This window comes from Sphaerodactylus townsendi, linkage group LG02 (genome assembly GCF_021028975.2).
Source record: "Sphaerodactylus townsendi isolate TG3544 linkage group LG02, MPM_Stown_v2.3, whole genome shotgun sequence".
Classification (NCBI taxonomy): Eukaryota; Metazoa; Chordata; class Lepidosauria; order Squamata; family Sphaerodactylidae; genus Sphaerodactylus; species Sphaerodactylus townsendi.
This window is the reverse complement of record NC_059426.1, coordinates 79,459,081-79,481,439: the sequence shown is the minus strand read 5'-3', so window position 1 is coordinate 79,481,439 and position 22,359 is coordinate 79,459,081. Positions and strand designations below refer to the sequence as shown.

Genomic DNA, 22,359 nt, shown 5'->3' with positions numbered 1-22,359 from the left:
TCCAGGAATTAAAAATGCCATATGATATCTCCAAAAGTGGAACTTACATGCTGAGACAGGCAGCTGGGTGAGGATCATATTCACATAAACAACCCCAGAAGGCTTGATCAGAATTACCTATTAGTAAAGAAAGAATATTGTCTGATTGAAACCTATTGCTGATTATAGCTGATCAGAACATCAAGAGGGAATACTGACTACATTTGTACAGGATGGTTTAAGGAAGAAACAACAGTTGTCTTATCCATGTGCAATCTACATTTACAGCATACATTTAGACTTTTTTACTTTTGTACTTACTGTCTGACCTCCATCCATGCTGATGGCTACACCTTTCAAGCACGTCTCTGTGTCTGTGAGGCCACACTTTCGGACTTCTCCGAGAACAGTGAACTTATTGTTGTCACACAGCTGAAAGTGAAGTAATATAGCATTGGTGGCTCATATTGCCTGAACTTTATACCAGTTTATATCACACTGTTTCTGAACTAATCAGATTATTTTTTTGTGTGAAATCAGGATATATTCCAACAGCTAATAAAAGATCAATTATGACAACAAAGAGTTGGATCCAAAGATTCCTTTGTACTAACAGCAGAGTCTTCTGGTGATTCAAAGAGCCTTGATTAGGCAGAAGCAGCAGAATTGTAGAAGGCTCTGTGCTCTCACAGAAGGGTCCTTGTATCAGATAAATGCTGCATCATTAGCTGAACAGAACCTCTGAATACAACTCTATATGAGGCACAGTTATTAATAAAAAACAAAACATTACCGCTTAACAAATCAAGCCCAGATCACATTCTAGTTCAATAAGAGATTAAAAGTTTGTACAAAGGTGATTTTAGTTTATCCCTGAAAAACAAGCAACATAGACTTTATCTTAGAACAGAGATCTACAGAGCAGGACCTAACATTGCAAAGGCCTTGTTTTTTGTTTGCAGTGTTAGTGGGAGGCTCAGAAGAGGGCCTGCTTTGGTTTTCTCAGTGGATGGGAAGGCTCCCTAGGGGAGAACTGCTCTAAAAAATACTCTAGGAATTTAGTTAGTAGGGATTTTAAAGGTTAAAAATTTTGAAGCCACCGGGCATCACTTTGAGTACACTGTGTGGGGAGCTTCACGATTACCTTAGTAATGACATAGCTACAGTCACCAAAGAAGGAATATTGTCTCTCATCGAATGTTGAAATGTGGGACCCTCCTTCAACAGAGCAAATTCCAGGGCATGAAACGCTGACACAGTCCCACTGACCTCCAGTACATGCACTGAGGAAAAAAGATGTTTAAAAGTTGATTTTGTGTATTCAAATGACACTTCATTTATGAGTGCACAGAGAAATGTGTGATGCTCTTTCTTTCAGAGCTGATGTTCCCCAGATGTTTTCCTTGGTGAGTTTTGATGTCATATAAATCTCTGGATATCCCCTGGATATTGGGATGTTCTCTGCATTTTAGGTATCCACATTTGCCAACCACCTATAGTTGATTTCAGCATTTGCTATCTGTTTTTGAAGTGTTTGGTTGCTGGCCTTTGCTGTTTTTCAGTATTTGTTAGTAATTGCCTGCATGCAATAGTTTGCCACGGTGGTTATTTAACTTACAACCTTAAGGAAACACTTCCCACATAAATATCTAGGATCTTCTGTGGGTTTGCCACAGAAGCTCAGCATGTGACAGTGTATTCTGTGGCATGTTCTAGGTTACATATTCAATTCATATGGGAAAGTGTTTGACCTCACCATTGTAGTATGCCAAATAAATTTTCAGACTGTTCACTGCCTTTTAAATTCCAGTCTGCATTTTTGGAACTTATGATCACAATATCAATGCACAAAGAAGATATCAACTTGAATTAATCTATTCGGAAAATATACACAGAAGGCACATCATGAGAAGAGCTTTCCTGCTACATAGCTTCATTTGCAGCACTGGTTCATTTAAATTTCTTAAAATGGGAACCATTTCCATCATGATCAGGCTAAAGCAGTGAACAGCTCTGCTTTCATGGACTTGACATCTTCTGCTTTAGCTGTTACATTCAACACATTCTTAGCAATTCATTCCATTGAGTAAAACATACAAAGTAAAACTTCTCTTTCTCAACTGTTAAGTATAGACTAGCTGTCTGCTTACCATGAAGTACACTGAGATGCAAAAGAAGCTCCCGGAGCATAAGCATCCCCATTGTAAGTGCAGTGACAGTCCTTAATAGGGATGCAGCCAGAGTTGTTAATGTCATCATATACAGTGCCTAAAAGAATGATAAATTGCATATTAAGCTACCTGTGTAGATATTCTGAGTGGGGTGCATAATGTCATTCAGATTATTTTGGAGATATAGTATAGCCAACAGTTACATTAATATCTCTCGTCAGCAACATATCTTTTTTCCTTTCCGAATAATATAGGAAAGCACAGCTATGACAGACTCAAAAAACTGAAGAACATTTTTTCTTGTATGAATATATGAAACGGCTTTATGCAAAGTCATCTAACTCTGCTCTGGCAAGTTGTGCTGAGCCTTAGGCACAGAAAAGCCTTTCTAGGACCTGCTACTTGAGATTCCTTCACTGAAGATGGCAAGAACCTTCAACCTTTGGTATGGAAAGCATTCATTCATTCTATTCTATGACATGTGTTCTATCACTGAGCCACAGAAACACCCTTTGTCATTGCTTAGTTTTCCTCTGTTTTTAGAACATAAGAGCTACCATGCTGTGACAGTCCATTGAACCCTTCAGCTAAGCATGCTGCCCTCTAGATGCCACAGGAAATACAGCTTAGCAGTCAGTTCAGAACATATAAAAACACTTCTTCACAAAATACACAAGAAACGTTTAACATTTGTTAATCCAGGCACCAGATATAGTGACTGGCTTAGATAGCTTTTGGAAAGATTATTCATGATAGCCATGAAAGATTACTCATGAAGCACATCCATTTTAAACTTGTTGGCGGGGTGGAGGGGGGAGAGAGAAAAGATTAAGGGCCTTCATGCCTTCCTTTTTGAACTCCTAGAAGAATGTTGATGATCACTTTTGGAAATAAGATGCTAGAAACAGTAAGTTTGTTTAAATCTTTAATATTTATTGCTATCCCTTTTCTGATTTCTACTTCGGAAAGAAACCCTAAGCAAATTTATCTGAGAGTAATACTACCTGAACTTAGCAATTAACTTATGAGTTAACATGGGCTGCCATGCATTTGGTAGATGGAAACATATCAGCTCCAAATAGGTTCATGCACCAACATATGCATTCTTTATGAATTCTTTCAAAAGCTACTTATACTAAAGCTGTCATAGAGCAAAGGCTAACTCTGAACAATGTAAAGGACTTCCTTTATTTGTTTTAAACCTGCTGCCTGTTGTTTCATTTGATAACCCTGAATTCTTATATACTGAGGAGACAAATAGCTTTATAAACCTCTGCCAAGTTCCCTTTCAGTCTCATCAAATCTTTCTCTAAAAGAAGGGTAATTAATCTGGCTCTTTTAGTGGTCATTTTCTGTGACTTCTCCAGAGCCATTGTTAAAATAGGACAAAAACCTGTCAGTTGATGCCATCTCTAGGAGCAGCAGTGGCGTAGGAGGTTAAGAGCTCGTGTATCTAATCTGGAGGAACCAGGTTTGATTCCTCGCTCTGCTGCCTGAGCTGTGGAGGCTTATCTGGGGAATTCAGATTAGCCTGTGCACTCCCACACACGCCAGCTGGGTGACCTTGAGCTAGTCACAGCTTCTCAGAGCTCTCTCACCCCACCTACCTCACAGGGTGTTTGTTGTGAGGGGGGAAGGGCAAGGAGATTGTAAGCCCCTTTGAGTCTCCTACAGGAGAGAAAGGGGGGATATAAATCCAAACTCTTCTCTTCTTCTTCTATGAGGAAGTGAGCATTTCAATCAGCAGTGGATAACCAGTCAGTTATGACTCACCTCCTTCACTTAAGACTGAAACAGAGAAAGCTACTTGCTATTCTCTCAATACCACAGAGATGCTGTACTCAATCTAATGAATGCAATTATAACAAATGAATACAGTTGTTGAGTTACCTGGGGGACAGAAGCATCCATCTGTACAGTGTTCTTCACAGAGCTGGGACCTTTCTGGGTTGGTACAAGTATCAGAGCAGGGTGATCCACATTCCTGGTGTTGCATATTGAAAGGGCATGGCTTTGCTAAAAATAGAAATAAAGGATGAGATAGTTTCCCAAAGAACAGTTCCCATTCCTGAGGTGCAGTTGGCTAACAGAATTTTAACAGTCATTAGTTTATGTTTTGGCCCTCTACAGTTGTCCATACAATAAAGAGATCAAAGCTCATCTTGGTTACTTACCACACAGATCCTGACTTCTCCATTCAAGGGGCTGCCCACCAGAATGAGCACATTGCCGAGAATATTCAGCAAAGTTGTTACAAATGCAGAAGTCAGTCTTAGATGAATCGCAGCTGCACAGATCATGTACACAGGCATCGATATAACTTTGCACATCAACCAGTGCATTGCAGCCTGTGAAGGCTTCACCAGTCAATACAGTCTGGCAGATAGAACTCTGAAAGGGAGGGAAAATCACTGTTAAAACAATGAATTTCATAAAGCACTGGTTAACTACTGAGCTGATTTTTATTGATGGTATTTAACTGTGCCCTTATTTGTGAGATTTCATTCTCTTTATTTTCTTTGGCAATCTGTAAATAAAGAGGGAAGGATAGAAGGAATAGATTTTACTTTAAAATAAGACCCAAAACCAGAAATTCTTACAAACTGTTGACTGCAGTTGTGTGGGGTTGAAGGGGCAGGGTCTTGGCATTGTTCTGTGGGTCCATCCATCTTTTGCAAGTTTCCAAATTGCACAGGATTCAGCTGGATGTCTGCAATAAATATTGCATACCCTTAAGATTTTGCATACCCTTAAAATATTGCATACCCTTATATTTTTAGAATTTTAGAATTTAGAATCCAAATATTGATACATGAAGCAGGATCAGCTGGAAGAGCAGAGATGAGAAGAAAGTGCTGTTAGTCTGAAGCAGGTTCAGATCAAACCCTGCTTTCTTTTGCCATTCTTGGGCAGAGCCTTAGGGATTGCTTTTATTCTCTTTTAAAAGTAATTTGAGTGCCATGGGTTACTAAGACCTTTTAAAGACCATAATGCCTCTGCCCATCTTCCTCTGAGCTAATGTCTCTGACTCTTTACTTCTATAAAGTTCAAGTTCTTGCCTTGATTCTATACAGCAACATCTTCCACATATTGACAAGTATAACCAATATATTGTTGAAGGCTTTCACAGCCGGATTCAACTGGTTCTGGTGGGTTTTCCAGGCTGTGTGGCCATGGTCTGGTGGATCTTGTTCCTAATGTTTCACCTGCATCTGTGGCTAGCATCTTCAGAGGTGTGCAACAGACTTCCCTCTGTGATACACCTCTGAAGATGCCAGCCACAGATGCAGGCGAAACGTTAGGAACAAGATCCACCAGACCACGGCCACACAGCCTGGAAAACCCACCAGAACCAGAACCAATATACTTTCACTCTGGCTCTCAATAAGTTGTGGGGTGGTAATTGGAGATCCCATGGAATTACAACTGATCTTCAGAGGACAAAGATCAGTTCATCTGGAGAAAATGGCTCCTATCTACCAAGAGAAAATGCAAATTTTAAAAACGTGTAAGCTTGTTACATGATTGGTTTAAAAAATGAAAAGCAAAGCAAGAAGTTTACATTTCAGCAACTAGTCATCATCCTTTTCAAATACTGCACAGTGACTGTATCAAAAGTCAATCAAAAGTATTTTATAAAAGTGCCATAATAAGCATTGGCTGTTTCTACACAGCCAAGGGTGAGAGCCTGCATCGGCATTAATCGTGCCGATACAGGCTCTGGGGCCATTTGCACAAACGGCCCCATGGGATGTGCAGCTGTTGGAGCAGGCTCCGCACAGCTACATATTCCCCTCCCCGGCCACAAACGCCTCCTTACCTCTGCTGGCAGCCGTCGTGCTGCTGTCGCTCTGAGGAGGCCAGGGGATACGCCCCCATGGCCAGAGTGATGGCTGCAGCTGCAGAGGCCAGGGGGCGTGTCTCTTGGCCTCCTCAGAGCGACAACAGAGGACGGCTGCCAGCAGGAGTTAAGGAAGTGTTTGGGACCAGGGAGGGGAATACGCCGGCTTCCACCCGCTGCTGTTCGCATGGCAGCAGATGGAAGCTGGCATTTGCAGGAAAACTCGCTCCCTGAGCGAGTTTTGAAAACACTGTTTTGGCAGGCACAGAGCACTGCTGCATCGATTTGGCAGCAGCGCCTGTGCAAAGGGTCCCCACCAAAATGGTGTTTTACCGGGGCTGAAGCCGTTGCTTTCAGCCTGTGCGGAAACCGCTTCTGTCATTCTACAAAGAAACTATATCCTACTTTTAAAAGCAATAAAATCAGAAGAGTCAGTTGTTTAAGCTACTTACTGTTTGCAATGAATTCATTGTATATTGGGATACCATTGAAGTCTCCACAAAGACCACAAGTCTGATTAGCATATTTCCTATCAAGCTCTAGCTGAAATAGAGTAGAAACAATGAGATATAATTATAGTAAACATTAGTGCATTATTATGAATGAAACTCCAAGTTACTGTAAGTTTTGATTTTGAATAGTTTATCTCTTATTAAACAAATGTTTACAATCAATTCCATAGCTACTCAAATGGAGCTGATTTCTAAATGTTGATATTAGGATACTCTTTCCTTCTGATCTTTAAATTCTCACAGGATGACTGAATGACCAAACATAGTGATCAAACCAAGCTTGTGATCCAAATATCCAAGGAACCAGCAGAAGACTTTTACTATCCAAACATGTCATATGACTTTATACCACAGCTTTCACAAAACCAGCAAACATAAATAAAATAAACACATTATTTTTCTCTGTCATATGGTGAGTTTCTTACAAAATTTGCATATTTTTTTCTTACCAGGAGGCTGTCCTCTAGGTTCCAAAATAGCACAATGCCTAACTTGGCTAAGATTTTCAGATAATTAGAACTTCTTTCAATCTGGATTCCTGAGTGGCTGTAAGGAAGCTGAATTCTAGAGATAAAACAAATTGCAGTTGAAGACAGATGTGACAAATTGAAACTTCACATTCACAGGTATCTAATTCACCTTTCCAAGGACAGAATGTTCCATGACATAACTGAATGACAAGCAAATCTATGCTTTGTGGTGCAAGTGGACAATAACAACAACTTATATTTATACATGCATACAAAAAACTTGGTTTTGTGGCCCTTGACATTTTTGTAACACTCTTAATTTTACCTATTTCATACATCTGATTCATACTCTGTTGCTCTTTGATATATAGCACAAACATTAAAATAATAAAAAATCATTTTGTATTATTTGATAACTCCATCTGCTGCTGAGCTAGACTTACACAGCTGCTTTTCTGTATTGTTCCATTTTAATATAGGGTTATATGCTCTGATTTCTCCCCTGGTAATGGAAGAGCCTTCCCTTGGTGCAGGGCAACTTCCTCCAGCAGAAAAAGTGGTCTCTGCCACAGCAAGGCTATTTCTGGACTCCGCTTACAAAGCAGACACAAATAATGAAACTAACAAACAAAAGCATTCACACAGATGAACTACTTCATCCAGTTCAATGGAAAGAACATACATGCAAGTGCAAAGAAAGTGTGTGATTCCAATCTCTCCACTGAAATGAACAAGCAGCCCCTGCAGCTATGGGAATTTGGAGTGTTGCAGAAAAGTTTCAATTTGATTGGTTTTTTGCTGCATTTGATGACTTGATTCATTTTGTTGGCTTGTTTGAACACCCCATGTCTTTCCTGTTTGTGCAATCAGTTCATTTCAAATCTGATTTATCTTTGAATTGATTCCCTTGTTTGGAAAAGCCAAATTTCAGTTCCCTGTAATTTTTAAAATGTTCTCTCCAAATAAAATTTGGATGAATTGAAACCTTCCATAAGGGAACAACAGCTGTTCAAATTCCATCCAAACTAGTGCTGGGATTTTTATTCCAGAGCAATTGAAAGTGGCCATTTTAAAAGAATGTTGGTGTTCCTGCCATGGGATTTATGGCAAAATTACTTGAAATTTGCAGAGGAATATGTCGGGGAAACATCCAGAAAGATGGATGCAGTGGTTCCAAAATGATTCATAAACATAGTATTCTTGTAACTGAGTTGATAGTTATTTTATTTTCTATGCAATTGTTCCCCAAATCCCTGGAAATATAGAGCCAAGCATAGGTAAATTATCTGCAAATGTTCAGAAAGACAGGTGCAGATATTCCCAATGAAATCACTCTTGGAAAGTAAGGTAATAATAATTCCATGTACTATATTGGAATTTAAATGAGTCACATTAAAATAATCCAGGCACAGACATAATTATTATTAACAATGGAATGGGAAAGAAACTTACAAAAAACTCTTGCAAACATTCACTTCAAGAGAGAATTCACACAAGGCAGAGCAAACAGACACAAACCTATATAAATTTCCTCACTTTGGCTGATTCCGCATGGGTCAAAAACAGCAGTGTGAAAACGGTGTGAAAATGGTGTAAAAGGGTTTAAAACAGTGTAAAAGGGTTTAAACTGTTTTCACACCGTTTTCACACCGCTTTTTTTGGCCCATGCGGAATCAGCCTTTCACACACAGTTTTTTAAAGAAGCAACCTCTTATAGCTGCTGTGTGCTCACTGAGCTGTCAATCATGTTGTCCTTTGCCTGACCATCACCACACTGCCTTATATGGCAGAAAAGGGTCCAGACAGTTAATTCCAGATGGGAATTCCAGCACACAAAAAGGGACTAATAGCCAAAGGAAGAAGCTAGCCACCTGAAGCAGTGCTAAGAGCTTCAGATTGTTTTTCTTTGGTTTGTAGTATGTCAGAAACCCCTAACTTCATTTAAGGGTTTCTCACATTGTGGTTACAAAGCAGGAAGATTTGGAGTGTGATTAATTTCAAAAGAAATATATACTTCTAATGGGTATTGGTTTAGCAGACTTTTCATCCCCACCCCCGCACTTGTGATTGGGACGTGTAGCAGTGAAATAACATAAATGAGGTTGTAGATAATGTTGTTCTACTTACTGTTTTCCATCTACAAGATTGGAATTAGGTGCCAGTTCAATCACTGCACCCTCAATTTTTAAGACAACATGGCTAATAATGGTGGCGTTCTGAAACACGCTGCGTCTTATTTGGATATTGAAATCTTCATAGGCAGATTTGCAGTGGGCAGCAAAGACATAGTTGCAAACTCCAGGGAAATGATATATGTCCCCATCAAAGGTCTTGAAGTGGAAGTTGCCCCAAGTGCTACACACTTGCCCATTATGAGCAGGGTTTAAAGCTGTGGATCAGAAGTAACTGTTAGTTTCTACTACAAGTCCTGTTCATATATTCATTGTACACCTAGCCACCCACTCTGCAATCACAGGATTTTAAAAATGAAATATGGCTACCAATATGAAATATGGCTACCAAAGTCTATCAATTTTTATTTCTGCTTATAAATGTCCTGCTTGCCTCCTAACTCCCCCCCCCTCCAATTTTAAACTAATAGAGCACAGATATTTCACAATCCTTCCATCCATTCAAGGCCTTCTCAAGAGGTTCAGAAAGGCCTGGGCCACTTCGAACTTTTGAGGCCCCTGACTTTTATTTTATAAAATAAAAACAAATAATGACACATGAAAACAAGTCATGAAATTATCAAATGGCCACTTTGAGGTTTAGGCCCAGTCTAAGGGGCCCTCTTGGCTCAGTTTCTGGCTGGTTGTGTCTGTTCAATTAAGGACTTCATGGAAAATTATTTTAACTGTATTTTCCTTATCCCAGCTACCCCTTATGTTACCTGATAAAGGTCTGCTGGGGAGTGGCAAGTTGTATGGCCATTGGAAACAGGGCCATTGGAAAACCCCTCCAAAACAAAAAAAAACCCCTTCTTCTACCTAATCCCCCTTCTTTCTACAGTGCATGTTGCTTTATTATTTTTCTAAATTTAAACATTTATTAGCAACCTTTCTCCCTTGCAAAAATTTAAGGCAGCTTACAATATATCTAAATGATTGCAGACAAACCAATAAAAATATATAAATAAAAGAAAATTATAAAATCACATAAAAGGTTAGAATTTTAAAACTCCAAGTAAGAACACCAATAGGGGAAAAAAACTACATCAAACGCAGTCCTAAATAAAACTGCTTTCAGTTTCTTCCTGAAGATTGGCAGTGAGGTGGGCCAGGTACATCTACCTGGGGAGGTTGTTCCATAGTTATAGTCTAGAGCTGCCACTGAAATGGCCCTCATGTGCTTACCAGATGAGCTTTTTTGATTTTTTAGGACAGTCCAGACAGCTTCCCCCAGTGATCTTAATTCCTGTCCGGGAATATATGGGAAAAGCTAGTCCTTCAGATACCTGATTCCATATAAAGTTTAGAAGCCACCCCCATACACATGTTAGCACAAGCTCTTTGAGATCCACAGGGGACTGCTGAGGGAAAGACAAGTGGGGAAAATCAGCTTCCATGAAGTTTTTCTAGTCTCTAATAGAAGGGTTCATTATAGACGATTGCTGGTCTAGTTGATGTTAGTGGAATTACAATTGGATAAGTGCTTTGAAGACTATAGATCTGGACAGCTTACCCTTGACATCTAGTGTTGTCTTCAGTGGTGGGATGATGGTCACGTCTGGGATGTTGGGAAGTGGTGTGGACAAACCTGAAGGAAAGAAATTCCATTATAGCTAGTAGTATAAATACACACATGCACATGTGATAATATTTATTTAAAAACATTTATATCCTGGCTTTCCCCATGGTTCAAGGTGGCTTACAATAATAAACACATTTTCAATTAAAAACAAAATTAAATTAACAGCCCCCAAATCTTCTCCCCCTCCCTCTTTAAAAGATGCCTGCCATTCAATTGCCTTGGAAAGCTCTGGTAGATGGGCAGACCTTGCAGCACTTGAGCCTGAAAGGGGAGGGGCAGGGGAGAAGTCTAATAAATTAAGTTAAACTTCCAGAAGATCTCTAAGACAGGAGCCCCACTTACCTCTTCAGGAAGCTCCTTTCATAGAGCCAGAGCTATTATGGAAAAGGCCCAGATGGGCCTTCTTAACTGGTGATATAGCAAACAAATGGCTGCCTGACGACCACAGTTAAGGTGGGATTCAGCCTATTCGCACCTATTTGAACTGGTTGTAATCCCACCACTGATTTTGGAACTGGTTGTTAAATTATTTGAATCCTACCATTGCCACAGTTGATGCACAGGAAAATACGGAAGGAGACCGTTCTTCAAATGCAATTCACTTGAGAGTGAGTTCCACTAAAATCTGTAGGACTTATTCCCAAGTGAGTATGGTCACAGCTAAAATATCTCAGCTGACTCTTCTAACATAGTGTTCTGAATATACAAATATCATGTAATGTGTTGATGTTGTATTGCTTCTTTTCCGATTCCTCTTTTCATAGGAATGAAATGTTGAGCATGTTACCTAAGAATGGGCTTTCAGGAAGCTTTACTATGTGAAATCGTCAAAATTACTAAAATGGTGTTAACTTTCCTTATGTAATGAGGCCTTTCACCCATACAGTGTAATTTGAATCTGATACAGGCCTCTCCCAGCTGAAAACTGCATCTTTGGCAATAAATTTCATTCTTTACCTAATGCATGTACTTATGCAAATAACTAGAAATGTGAGAAGCAGAACATTATGTTAGGGTTTCAGTTGTTGACAAAATATGATTATGTTATACATAATATCTGAAAAGGCATACAAAGAATTTGCAATTGAACATATTGAAGGGCTAAACTACATGAGATGTTTGTTTACGAGTTGTCTCTGGTTTCATTGTTTTGAGCATTTGTACAGCTTTGGAGCTGCTAGTGATCAGACTACTCCATGTGCAACTACAAAGTTATGAGATTAACTTAACTTCCCACTGGGGGTTCTTTAGGGTCAAGAAAAGGGCTGGAGGAGCTGCCTCCTCCACCCATGCCACCTGTTGTCAGGAAAACCAACTTCTGTCATTGTTAAAGCAACATTCTTGGAGCTGATGTGAGATTCTGATTGAAGAGGTGAACCAGGAGACAACTCACAAGCAAACATATTGTATTGTTTAGCCCTTAAGCAAGGCGCAATCAAACAGTGCCTTGGTGTGATTTTGTACGTTTTTGCATTGAAGCAGTGACACAGAGAATCTGGTATATAAGCGGCCGAGAATAACCTTGGCTGCCATTACTGGCCTGGGAAGGGCAGCACAAATCTCGCCACCCCCTCTGGATTTGGCTCCAGGTCGCAGCCCTCTCTCAAATTGGAGCCGGACGCATTCCCACCCTCCTCTCCCTTTTGTTATACGATTGTGTTTTGCATGCTTATTTTTGTCATATCTAGTTGGTGGGTTGTGCATGGGGGACTGATCTTGGTGTGGGTGTGTGAGTGAGCTAAGCTGCTTGGGTGAAACCCCTTAAAGAGGTTTGGGGTGGAGCAAGCCAATGGGCAGAGTGCCCAGACGTGGACTACTATGGCTTCTGCCCCTAGCAGCAAAAGGAATCTTCAGGCACTGCCTATCTGGGATTTCCCATTGTTGCTCCATTGGTTTTTTAGTTGTTTCCTCAGCAGTCAGGCTTGAGGAAGTCAGAAACTGGGGGACAGCAAAAGTGCTGCCCAGCGTGTAGATCAGACCCCCATGCTGCGCCTTATGCTTCTCTCCATCTTGAACCAATAAAGAGATGGCTGTGGCCAATATGTTTTACCACACACAGTTGTTCTTGGTTTATGTCTTTTATGGTATTTTGTGGTAGGCGAAGGGCTAGTCCTTCCCTCAGGTAGCAAATGAGAACAGGGACAGAACCTGATTTTTGGCTGCCCCTGGGGCAGGACTTACGTTTAGCTCTCCTCTGAACAATATTTCCTCCTCCCACTCCCCCCCCTAAACCCCATAAAACACAAAGTGTTTCCACTAACAAAAGGATTTCTACCTATGGAGCATAACTTTCACCAATTCTCAGCTTTTTGGTTGTGTAGTTAGCTCAAAAAGATAAAGTAATATATTATAGTATTTGTTATTGTGGGTATACACCCATGCTCACTCAGAATATATTTGTACATCTGTGTAGTGCAAATACATTTCTAGATTAGATACATGCATAGTGTGTGTGTGTTTGCTTTCTCCTTAACTGATGCAAATAAATATAATCTCAACATACATGAATCTTATCCAGTGTACACAATCCAAGAATATAGCTTGGTAGCCCTAGAGGTTTTCATGGGTGAGAAACTTGAGTACTTGCATTTTCAAATGGAAGAAAATACAGATATGGCTCATCAGTAGAGAAGAAAAAGAAGAGGAGAAGGAGTTTTGGATTTACACCCCCCTTTCTCACCTGTAAAGAGACTCAAGAGGGCTTACCAACTCCTTTCCCTTCCCCCTCCCTACCACAGGCATCTTGTGAGGTAGGTGGGGCTGAGAGAATTCTGAAGAACTGTGTCTAGCCCAAGGTCACCCAGTAGGAATGCAGGAGTGGGGAATAAAATCTGGTTTACCAGATAAGAGTCCACTGCTCATGTGGAAGAGTGGGGAATCAAACCTGGTCCTCAAAATTACAGTCTACCTGATCTTAAGGACTACACCACACATGGATCCAGCCATAGGGCAGGATCTAGTGCAAGGACTTTGCAAGATCTATGCAAGGATCCCTAATCTTACCACTATCCCCCCCACCCCGACATCCATTTCCAATTCTGGGAAAGTTTATTCCTGAGATAGTAGTATCTTTGTGAATTGGGTTGATGGAGTAGGGAAGGAGTAAAATTGCTCCTTTGGTTTTCTTTTGTGGAATTCCATTTATGCAAATGGGGGGGGATTTGATGCCTTCCCCTTTTCCACTGCAGCCTCCTACTAGCATCATCAAGAATAAACTCTCCAGCAGCATTGTCTGCTACCCAAGAAATAAACTTTACCAGGATTGGTAAGAACAGCCTGGTGGGGCCGGGCCGAGGGGCACCCACAGCCTGGTGGGCTGGAGAAGCCAGACAGGGAGCCAGCCATGGACTGCTCCTCAGCCTGGCCCTGCAAGACTGCTCCTTAAGCTGGTGGAGACCCCCCCCCCCGAGCTGCTTGGCGCTGTCTGCCTCCCTGCCTCTCAGTCTGGCTCCGCAAGAAGAAGAGACTGAAGATGAGGCAGCAGGGAGGTGGCTGGCCACAGGCGCTGATGGAGGTTGAGCCGGGGTGGTGGCAGCTGCCACCAGTGGGCCCGCGCCTGTGGCTGGCTGCCTCCCTGCCTGGTCTTCAGCTTCTTCCTCTTGTGGGGCCGAGCTGAGGGGCACCTGGCAGGCCTGCAGAAGGCCTTGGTGTGTGGAGGACGATTTTGCGCTCACCAAGTGACCAGATAGGTGGCGCCCAGGGACATGGGTTACCCCATGTTCCTCTGGCAGGTACGCCACTGCATCTTAGGGTTCATGAGATCCAACCCATAGTATGTATCATAAATGTAGCCACAAATTAACCATGGAGCAACTTGGTGGCCATAATGGGTGTTAACACATTGTTATGGACAGAGGCTCTGTGACTTTACTACACGATGACTGGCAGAAATTGAATCAATGTGGCTTTTCCATATTATTGCATTCCATGTTGGAATGGTTCATCTGATTAGTTCTGCCTACAAAGGCACAGTACCTCTGTCCATAGATGAATGGCAACTATAAGTTGCAGAAATCCTGTCAACTCTATCAAGCAAGAAAGGAGAGAAAAGGTGAAGAATTCAGCAAAGGCATTGTTTCCGGTGGAGGGCTTATCAGAGCAACCAGAGATTAGTGAGTGAATGAGAGGTCATATGGGGTGGAGCTGCAAGATATGCCAATTCTATCAGTAGAAGCCCCATTAGTTTTCTCAAGAGGGAGGGGAGAGAAGCGGTGATAGAAAGAGCTCCAGCACAGTTTCCTTTCAATGAAAGATTTTTCAGAGTACCTCAAAATAGCCTTCAGTTGTTTATTTTGGTCACTGTGCATTTTGTAAACCTCTGTGTTTCTGTAATTTAGACTGATGCTAATTTATTTAAGATAGATTCTAAATCAATGGAGACCTCGGGTGATGTTATTACATATCAGATAATGTCTTTGAATTCTTTGTTACAAAATTCTTTGAATATTTTTAAATTTCCCTGGAGAGAATTTATTTGTGGGGAAATAACTAAAGGGGGGGGGGGAGAGACTACTCATGCCTCAAGCATGGATGCTCTTCCCTGTTCTCTAGAAGATATTAAAACCATTTGTTTTTACACAAGAACGTTAAGAGTTTTGAAGAAACAATTTTGTTAAATTTGGAAGGAAATTAGGTTGAACTTGATAAAATAAGTTCTGTAGATTTATAACAGCATAAAATGAACCAAGATTATATGAAATAAGACAAATAACAGCTGATGTGAAAGGAATAAAAACATTCTCAAGTTTTTAGAAAAAACCGTAGAAAAATAAACTATGTATAAATTTCTATGCTTGCTAAAAGAGTGGCAAAAAATGGCAGATATATGTATATGGGAAGGCAAAAAGGTCTAGGGTTAAAGCAGTAAAAAAAGTGGACGTGGGCTATCAAATGTATCAATCTACTATAACTACGGAGTAAGCAAGGCGTCAGAGGATATAATGATTTTAGCATTTTCTATGGATGAATAAACACAATTTAAAAACTGGTTCTGGTGGGTTTTCCAGGCTGTGTGGCCGTGGTCTAGAGGATCGTGTTCCTAATGTTTCGCCTGCATCTGTGGCTGGCATCTTCAGGACACAGTGTGTAACAGACTTCCCTCTGTGATACATCTCTGATGATGCCAGCCACAGATGCAGGCGAAACGTTCAGAACAAGATCCACCAGACCACGGCCACACAGCCTGGAAAACCCACCAGAACGAGTTGAATCCGGCCGTGAAAGCCTTTGACAATACAATTTAAAAAGTTCTACAAATTTGATAGTATTAGTATTAATGCTACAATAGAAGTTTGGGGCCCTAACCTGTATAGCTCAGACTAGCCTGATCTTGTTGGATTTCAGGAGCTAAGCAGGACTGACTCTGACAAGTGTTTGGATGAGAGACCTCTAAGGAATACCAGGATTGTGACATGGAGGCAGGCAATGGAAAATCCACCTTTCTTGGCTTGAAAACCCCAGCAGGTGTCGCCAAATTCAGATGTGACTTGGGCTGGGGTATGTGTATATGTGGAGGTTTTGGAATAGATCGGTAAGTACTCTTCCCCTATTTTTCCATCAGTATCTGCTTTTAGAAATAGGGAACTGGGCTAAATTTATCGATGGTGGCAAGAATTATTTTCTCTAGGCACTGCAAGACTCAGATATTTCCTATTAAAAGTTTATGATACTTTGTGAATGGTAACTGTGCTGCACTGTTTTGGAAACATGAAGTATGAAGAAGAAGGCTGGCAATCCTTAAATGGATATTTAAATTTAGTGATAAGAATAAAATATAGCATGGTTAGAAATGAATGTGTATCAACTGATTTTTAAACTGAATGTTGTTTTGCATAATTGTCACTTATGTAATGACACTATGATGGCTAATATATGATTTTCAAAAATAAATAAATAGAAAACCCTTAGTAAACCTATTTTGAGCCTGGTATCTTACATCAGTCTTTCATCTCACTTATCCTATTTATGCAAAGGCCTTGTTGTTGCCTGATTGTTAAACTCTGTACAGTGCAATCTTCAGTAAGGCAACTCAGAATCCTACTCAGTGATACTTAAAGAGATTACTCCAGGAAAGTGTTCTTAGGAATGCCCTGCAGGCTAATTCAGGGTGACTGAAGTTAAAAAAATCCCTTGGACTGTTCTGTGACGAAACAAAAAAGCAAAAGCAAGAGGGGAAAAGTCTAGAAATCAGAGACAAAGCTGGTAAAATATGTATTTCCAGGGACAGGGAAGTGGGAGAAGCTAGCAAGACTTAAGAACATCAGAGATAAAGGAGGATAAAAGGAAGGAAGTAAATAGTAGGAAATGCTGGTGAGCTCCTTAGTGGGAGGGGCAAGAAAATCATAAACAGGTAGCCACTGCACACTGAAAGGGATGACTATGGCTTAGTATCTGAGTTACACTGTGATTTTACTACAGTTGTTAGATTGATATAGCATCTAACAGCTGTGGTAACACAGACCAACAGAATGATGTATATTTCATGTTGTGCTGGTGTATAGTAAGAGTAAACTACTAGGTCTAGGGATGCCGGTTCCCAGGTGGGCCCAGGTGATATCCTGAAATTATAACTCATCTCCAGACTAGAGAGATCAGCTTTCCTAGAGAAAATGAATGCTTTGGAGAGTGGCTGTACAGCATAGAAATCTCAGCTTTAACATTTTTAGTTGATTGAAATGTGTGAATGCTTAAAATTACTATATTCTGTTAGTAAAACTAGGGTTTACAAATGTGAAATTAACCAGATAGTGATTCTGTTCTTCTGCCAGTGAAGTGAATTGAAGCCTTCTAGGATGCAATCCTGTCCTTTTCCTTCCCTACCTAATCTTGCCCAAAGAAAGTTAAAACACCTACCGTCTTGTCCCTGCTGGACAGATTGGTAGTCATCATAATTTGATTGCTGTTGATCATACTGTGATTGCTGCTCATAGTCCTGGACCTGTTGACCATATTGGGACTGCTGACTTGCAACTTGGGCATGGACTGTGGCAATAATACAAAAAACAAGAAAGAAATAATTGCTGTGAGCTCTGTTAGGTCACACAGTTGTAACAATTTTGTAAACCATCAACTAGTTAAGGTGCAACACAGATCAAAGTGTTTATTCAAAATACAAATAGTATCCAGCAACTAACAGAAATCAGTTCCAAATAGTTAAAAACACAGTATTACAAAATAACCCATAATAAAGTATCAGTGAAAATACAGATGATAAAACAGCAAACCACTCCCGACCGACATTAATCCCTCTCTTCCTTCCAATTGGAATGGAATGGTTTTCATTTGCCAGGTAAAAAGAAAGGGCAAACTTGTCTGGAAAATGGTTTGTCAAAGTGTCGGTGCCTCTGCAGAAAAAAAAACCTTTACACACCTCTACATCTTACTTCAGATGTAGAGAGCACCTGAAGCAGGATCCCCAATAATGACCTTAGTTCAGAAATGGGCTCACGCAGAAGCAGGAAGTGGTGTAATCTGTCTAGGAATGCCAACCTCCAGGTGGGACCTGGGAACCTCCTGGAGTTACAGCTCATATCCAGACTACAGAGATCAGTTTCCCTGGAGAAAATGGATGCTTTAGACCTCTATGGGATTGTTCCCCACTGAGGTCCCTGTCTCTACAGGCTCCAACTCCAAAGCTCCAGGAATTTTTTAACATGGATCTGGCAACTCTCTCCCTCCCCACATCTGCCAGTAGCCAGTGATCGAGATGACCTGGCAACGTTAAATCCATCAGGCATTAAAGTTGTGGGTTTACCTCCCATTTGAGCTCATGCTAGCAGGGCTGTCTGTGTTTTTTCCAATTTTAAATATGCTGGCAGTACAATCCAGTCTAAACCCACTGAAATCAGATCTCCTGGAAAGTAACTAGTTATACCAGGAAACACTCTTGGGAGCTCTTACTTGCAATTCACATGTTGGATTAATGATCTTGACTTCTTCTTAATGATTTCTGTTGTCAGGTTGCATTCCTGACTCTCTCAGAACAAATTCATATAACCTCCAATCTAAAAATAGGTAGTAGAATACTCATAAATACATGTTCCTGATTTCTGTGGCACCATCAGTCATTTTGGAAATGGAAAGATCTTGGAAATCATCACATATACGCTAGCAATGTTCCATGTCATGCATATGCCCCACAAATGTGTAGAGTATGTTTAGGTTCCCACATATGTGTACAGTATTTCTAGGTTTGAGTAAGTGTGAACTGCCTAATAGAGCAAAATTATATCAGGTTTAGTGGTGGTCCTGGCTAATTTGTTGGATGGAGGATACTCAAAGGTTTTTGGAAGGTGAAACTATAATCCTATAGATGAATACAACTAAAACCATGAAGAGCCCCACTAGATTAAACCATCTAGTTCAACATTCTGCCTGTTTCTAGCAATGGCTAGGAAGATACTTCCTGGAAGCTCACAAGGAAGGCATGAAAATAACTGTCCTCCCTGCTTTTTGCTCCACTGTGGGTAAATCCACAGTGGGACTCAGTGGTATAATAGCCCCATGGGTCGGAGGTATGCAGAAAGGAAAAGGAAGGGGATCAGTGCAGCTGATGGAAAGAGAGGAGACTAGGAGAGGGTGATTTTCCCCGCCCCCTCAGTACCCTCCCATTCCATATGGCTGACCACGTGGGTCCTGCAATCCCAGAAATGTTTTTTTCCTGGGGATGGAAAGAATTATTAGGCGAGGAAATGATTTGCAATCATCAGTGCCTTCCACTGATGGACTAGGGCTCCCAATCCAGTAACTGGTTTTTAGATTTTTACAACCACTGATCATGAGAATCCTATTTATTTATCAACCTGTTCTCTGTGCATCTGCTCATTCTCCTTTAAAGCAATCTGTGTAAGGCGCCACCACTACATCTTGTCACAAGAAATTCTACAAGTTAATTGTGATTTGTGGGAAATAGTAATGTCTTTTGTCTGCTCTGAATCTACTGCCAATCAATTTTCATTCGGTCACTCTACATTCTAGCATTAAAGGAAAGGAAATTTTTCTCTGTTCACTTCCTCCACACCAATAATTATTTTATAAATTGCTGTCATGTTACCCCATAATTTGTTTTCCTTTAACTCAAAGAAGTAAAAGCTTTCAGTATCATCATAGACCATTTTCTCTAACCTCTTGATTGTTTTAGTTGTCCTATTTACACATTTTCTAGTCCTATGATACCTTTTCAGAGTTGGGGTGACCAGTATTGCACTCAATATTCCATATAGATCCTACCATGGAATTATCCTTTGTACCATTGCTGCTGTGATCTGAATTGACATTTTGTTACCCTATACCAGTGGTGGCGAACCTATGGCATGGGTGTTAGAGGTGGCACTCAGAGCCCTCTCTGTGGCACGTGCGTACAGAGTGTGTGGGGGAAAGCACTGTTAAACCCCACTGATTTTCATGGGAAGAACTAAAGCGCGATCCTTTACCTGAGAGTAAGCTCAGTTGCTCGCAATGGGGCTTGCTTCTGAGTAAACTCTCCTAGGGTCGTGATTCACCCGTTTGAAGAGCTGCATGGTTGCTTCAAAGCAAAGCCATTGACTACCACCAAACTTACTCCCGAGTAATGCACCTCAGAGCCAACCGTTTTTTCTAAACTAAAACCTCAGTATTCAGGTCAAATTGCCGTGTTGGCACTTTGCGATAAATAAGTGGGTTTTGGGTTGCAATTTGGGCACTTGGGCTTGAAAAGGTTTGCCATCACTGCCCTATGCGGTGGAAGAAAGCTGTGATGGAGTTGGGCTCTGTCAAAAGACCTTACAAAGTCCTGATGAAAATCAGATGTCAATGAATAAAAAGCTTAAAATCTAAAACCAATTTTTGTGCACACTGACCATAGTGAAGCTTTTACTTTTAAGGAACAGATCCATATAATTGTACTGAATCCACCTGTGATAGCTTTCTGTTTTAGGACCTGGCAGAGGTCATTATTGTTTATCAAAAGTAAACTTAGCATAAACGGCATAAAACTCCCTGAAATGGCTGCATGGAATTCCATGGTATTTCTCCAGCATAAATTGGGTAGAGGTGGTATATTAACTGAAACAGTTCTCAGTGACATTCTCCATGTCCTGCATTAACTACATCATATCTACTGATGTCACAAGAATAACTTGAATTTATGTAAAATCCATGAAGTTTAATATGTAGTTTCAATTGTTCAAAGTATGAAAGAAAAAGAGGATGGCATAAATAAGACACTACACAATGACAGTGTGTGTTGCTGGGGGGAAAAATGGCACTGAGATTTTGTCCTTCACCAATAACTGTGTTTTTCCCCCCAATTTCAACAGCTGCAACATCCATTCAGATTTTTTTCCTAGGCTCAATTAGGTAAATATGAATGGATTTAGTGTTGACAAGTGGCTTGTGATAGATCCTTATATCTCCTCTTATAAATATATAAATCAAAGGATTTGTAAATGTGGCTGCTAGTCTAAGGGTCATCTTATCTCCATAACTTGTAATGGCTGCCCCTTTTTCAGAATATTTCCATTCCATGGAAGGTTACAGAACAGATGACCTGGACACATCAGACTCCTGCTCAGCTGCCTGTCTTTGTATGACTGAAGATTCATTTTCAGATGGTATAAATGCTGCTGAGCTGAAGTTGTGAAGCTCACAAATGCTAATGAGCTTACATTCATATAGGTCAACATGAGTTTCTCATTGATTTCAAAGCAATCAACAAACACTGCAATCTGGTATAACAAGGGAATAATAACAAGGGAATCTAGCCATTGTTCAAAATCATCTATTTCATTCACCTGTCAGTTCTGTAGCTTCCAATATTCACCATTTCTAAATTATATTTATACTAATAAAAGGTCCTGAACAAATTGATGCAACTGTTTCTTGATGCTTTTATACTGAAATAGCTCCACAAACATGAGCTTTTCTTTTTCTTTTTGATCTATTCAACTGTTACTTCCAGGAAATGGGGTAATAAAACTTGAACACACTGACACTGGAGTGGGGCAATGGTTATTGGGGGGCGGGAGGTGAATATTTTAAAGCTTTGAGGTGCAGCAAAGAAAAGCACTGTCAAGATTTTTGGACCCTAGAAGAGCCAGGCAACAGCTGTACATATAGCAAGTAAAACCTGTTAAAGTCTCCTACCTTGGTGGTGTGTGAGGGCGATGACTAGCATTGGTATCCATAGTGGTGTCCATGCCCCCTGGCCTGTACCCATCTTGGCTGGAGTTTGGCAGCATGTACCAAACTACAGGCTTCTAGAGAGGCACCTGTCTTTGGATGACTCTTATATAGCAGAAGTGTAGACTTTGGCTCAGTTCCCAGATTGTTTCACAAGTTTTTCAAGAGGTGGGGCTTCAGAGATTTTAGCAGGTGCTCAGGTAACGAGATGATGCTCTTTTACTCTACTAGGGCTTGGCCAAATGTATTTGCATTTGGGGAGGAGTATTTTTCCCCCTGCATTTTTTTCTTCTAATGAAGCAAGTCAGAGGAAACAGCAATGAAGGATATTGCTCCCTGTGGCTAATGTTCTTCAATTGTTTCTATAGCCATGGAGTAATTCAGAACCTTTTAAACTGATTTTGAATTAAAATTACTTAATTCCTTTTGATCCTGGATGTGGAATGATATCTTTCATATCTGTGTATCACATCTTT

The 22,359-nt window shown here is 40.6% G+C and overlaps 1 protein-coding gene across 1 annotated transcript in view; it reads right to left on the bottom strand.

Annotated features, from left to right (window-relative positions):
• The window catches only part of MUC5AC (mucin 5AC, oligomeric mucus/gel-forming), a 67,257-nt gene extending 45,300 nt beyond the window's left edge, over positions 1 to 21,957 (bottom strand). Inside the window, exons 1-13 of the mRNA XM_048483747.1 lie at positions 21,848 to 21,957; positions 17,579 to 17,707; positions 10,658 to 10,732; positions 9,101 to 9,362; positions 6,953 to 7,067; positions 6,444 to 6,534; positions 4,751 to 4,860; positions 4,325 to 4,541; positions 4,041 to 4,166; positions 2,130 to 2,247; positions 1,124 to 1,262; positions 301 to 411; positions 48 to 117 (exon numbers count right to left, since the gene is read on the bottom strand). Of these exons, the coding sequence (XP_048339704.1) occupies positions 48 to 117; positions 301 to 411; positions 1,124 to 1,262; positions 2,130 to 2,247; positions 4,041 to 4,166; positions 4,325 to 4,541; positions 4,751 to 4,860; positions 6,444 to 6,534; positions 6,953 to 7,067; positions 9,101 to 9,362; positions 10,658 to 10,732; positions 17,579 to 17,707; positions 21,848 to 21,920 (1,636 nt within the window). The 5' untranslated portion in view covers positions 21,921 to 21,957. The remainder of the gene's footprint in view (positions 1 to 47; positions 118 to 300; positions 412 to 1,123; positions 1,263 to 2,129; positions 2,248 to 4,040; positions 4,167 to 4,324; positions 4,542 to 4,750; positions 4,861 to 6,443; positions 6,535 to 6,952; positions 7,068 to 9,100; positions 9,363 to 10,657; positions 10,733 to 17,578; positions 17,708 to 21,847) is intronic.
• Positions 21,958 to 22,359: the final 402 nt, after the last annotated feature.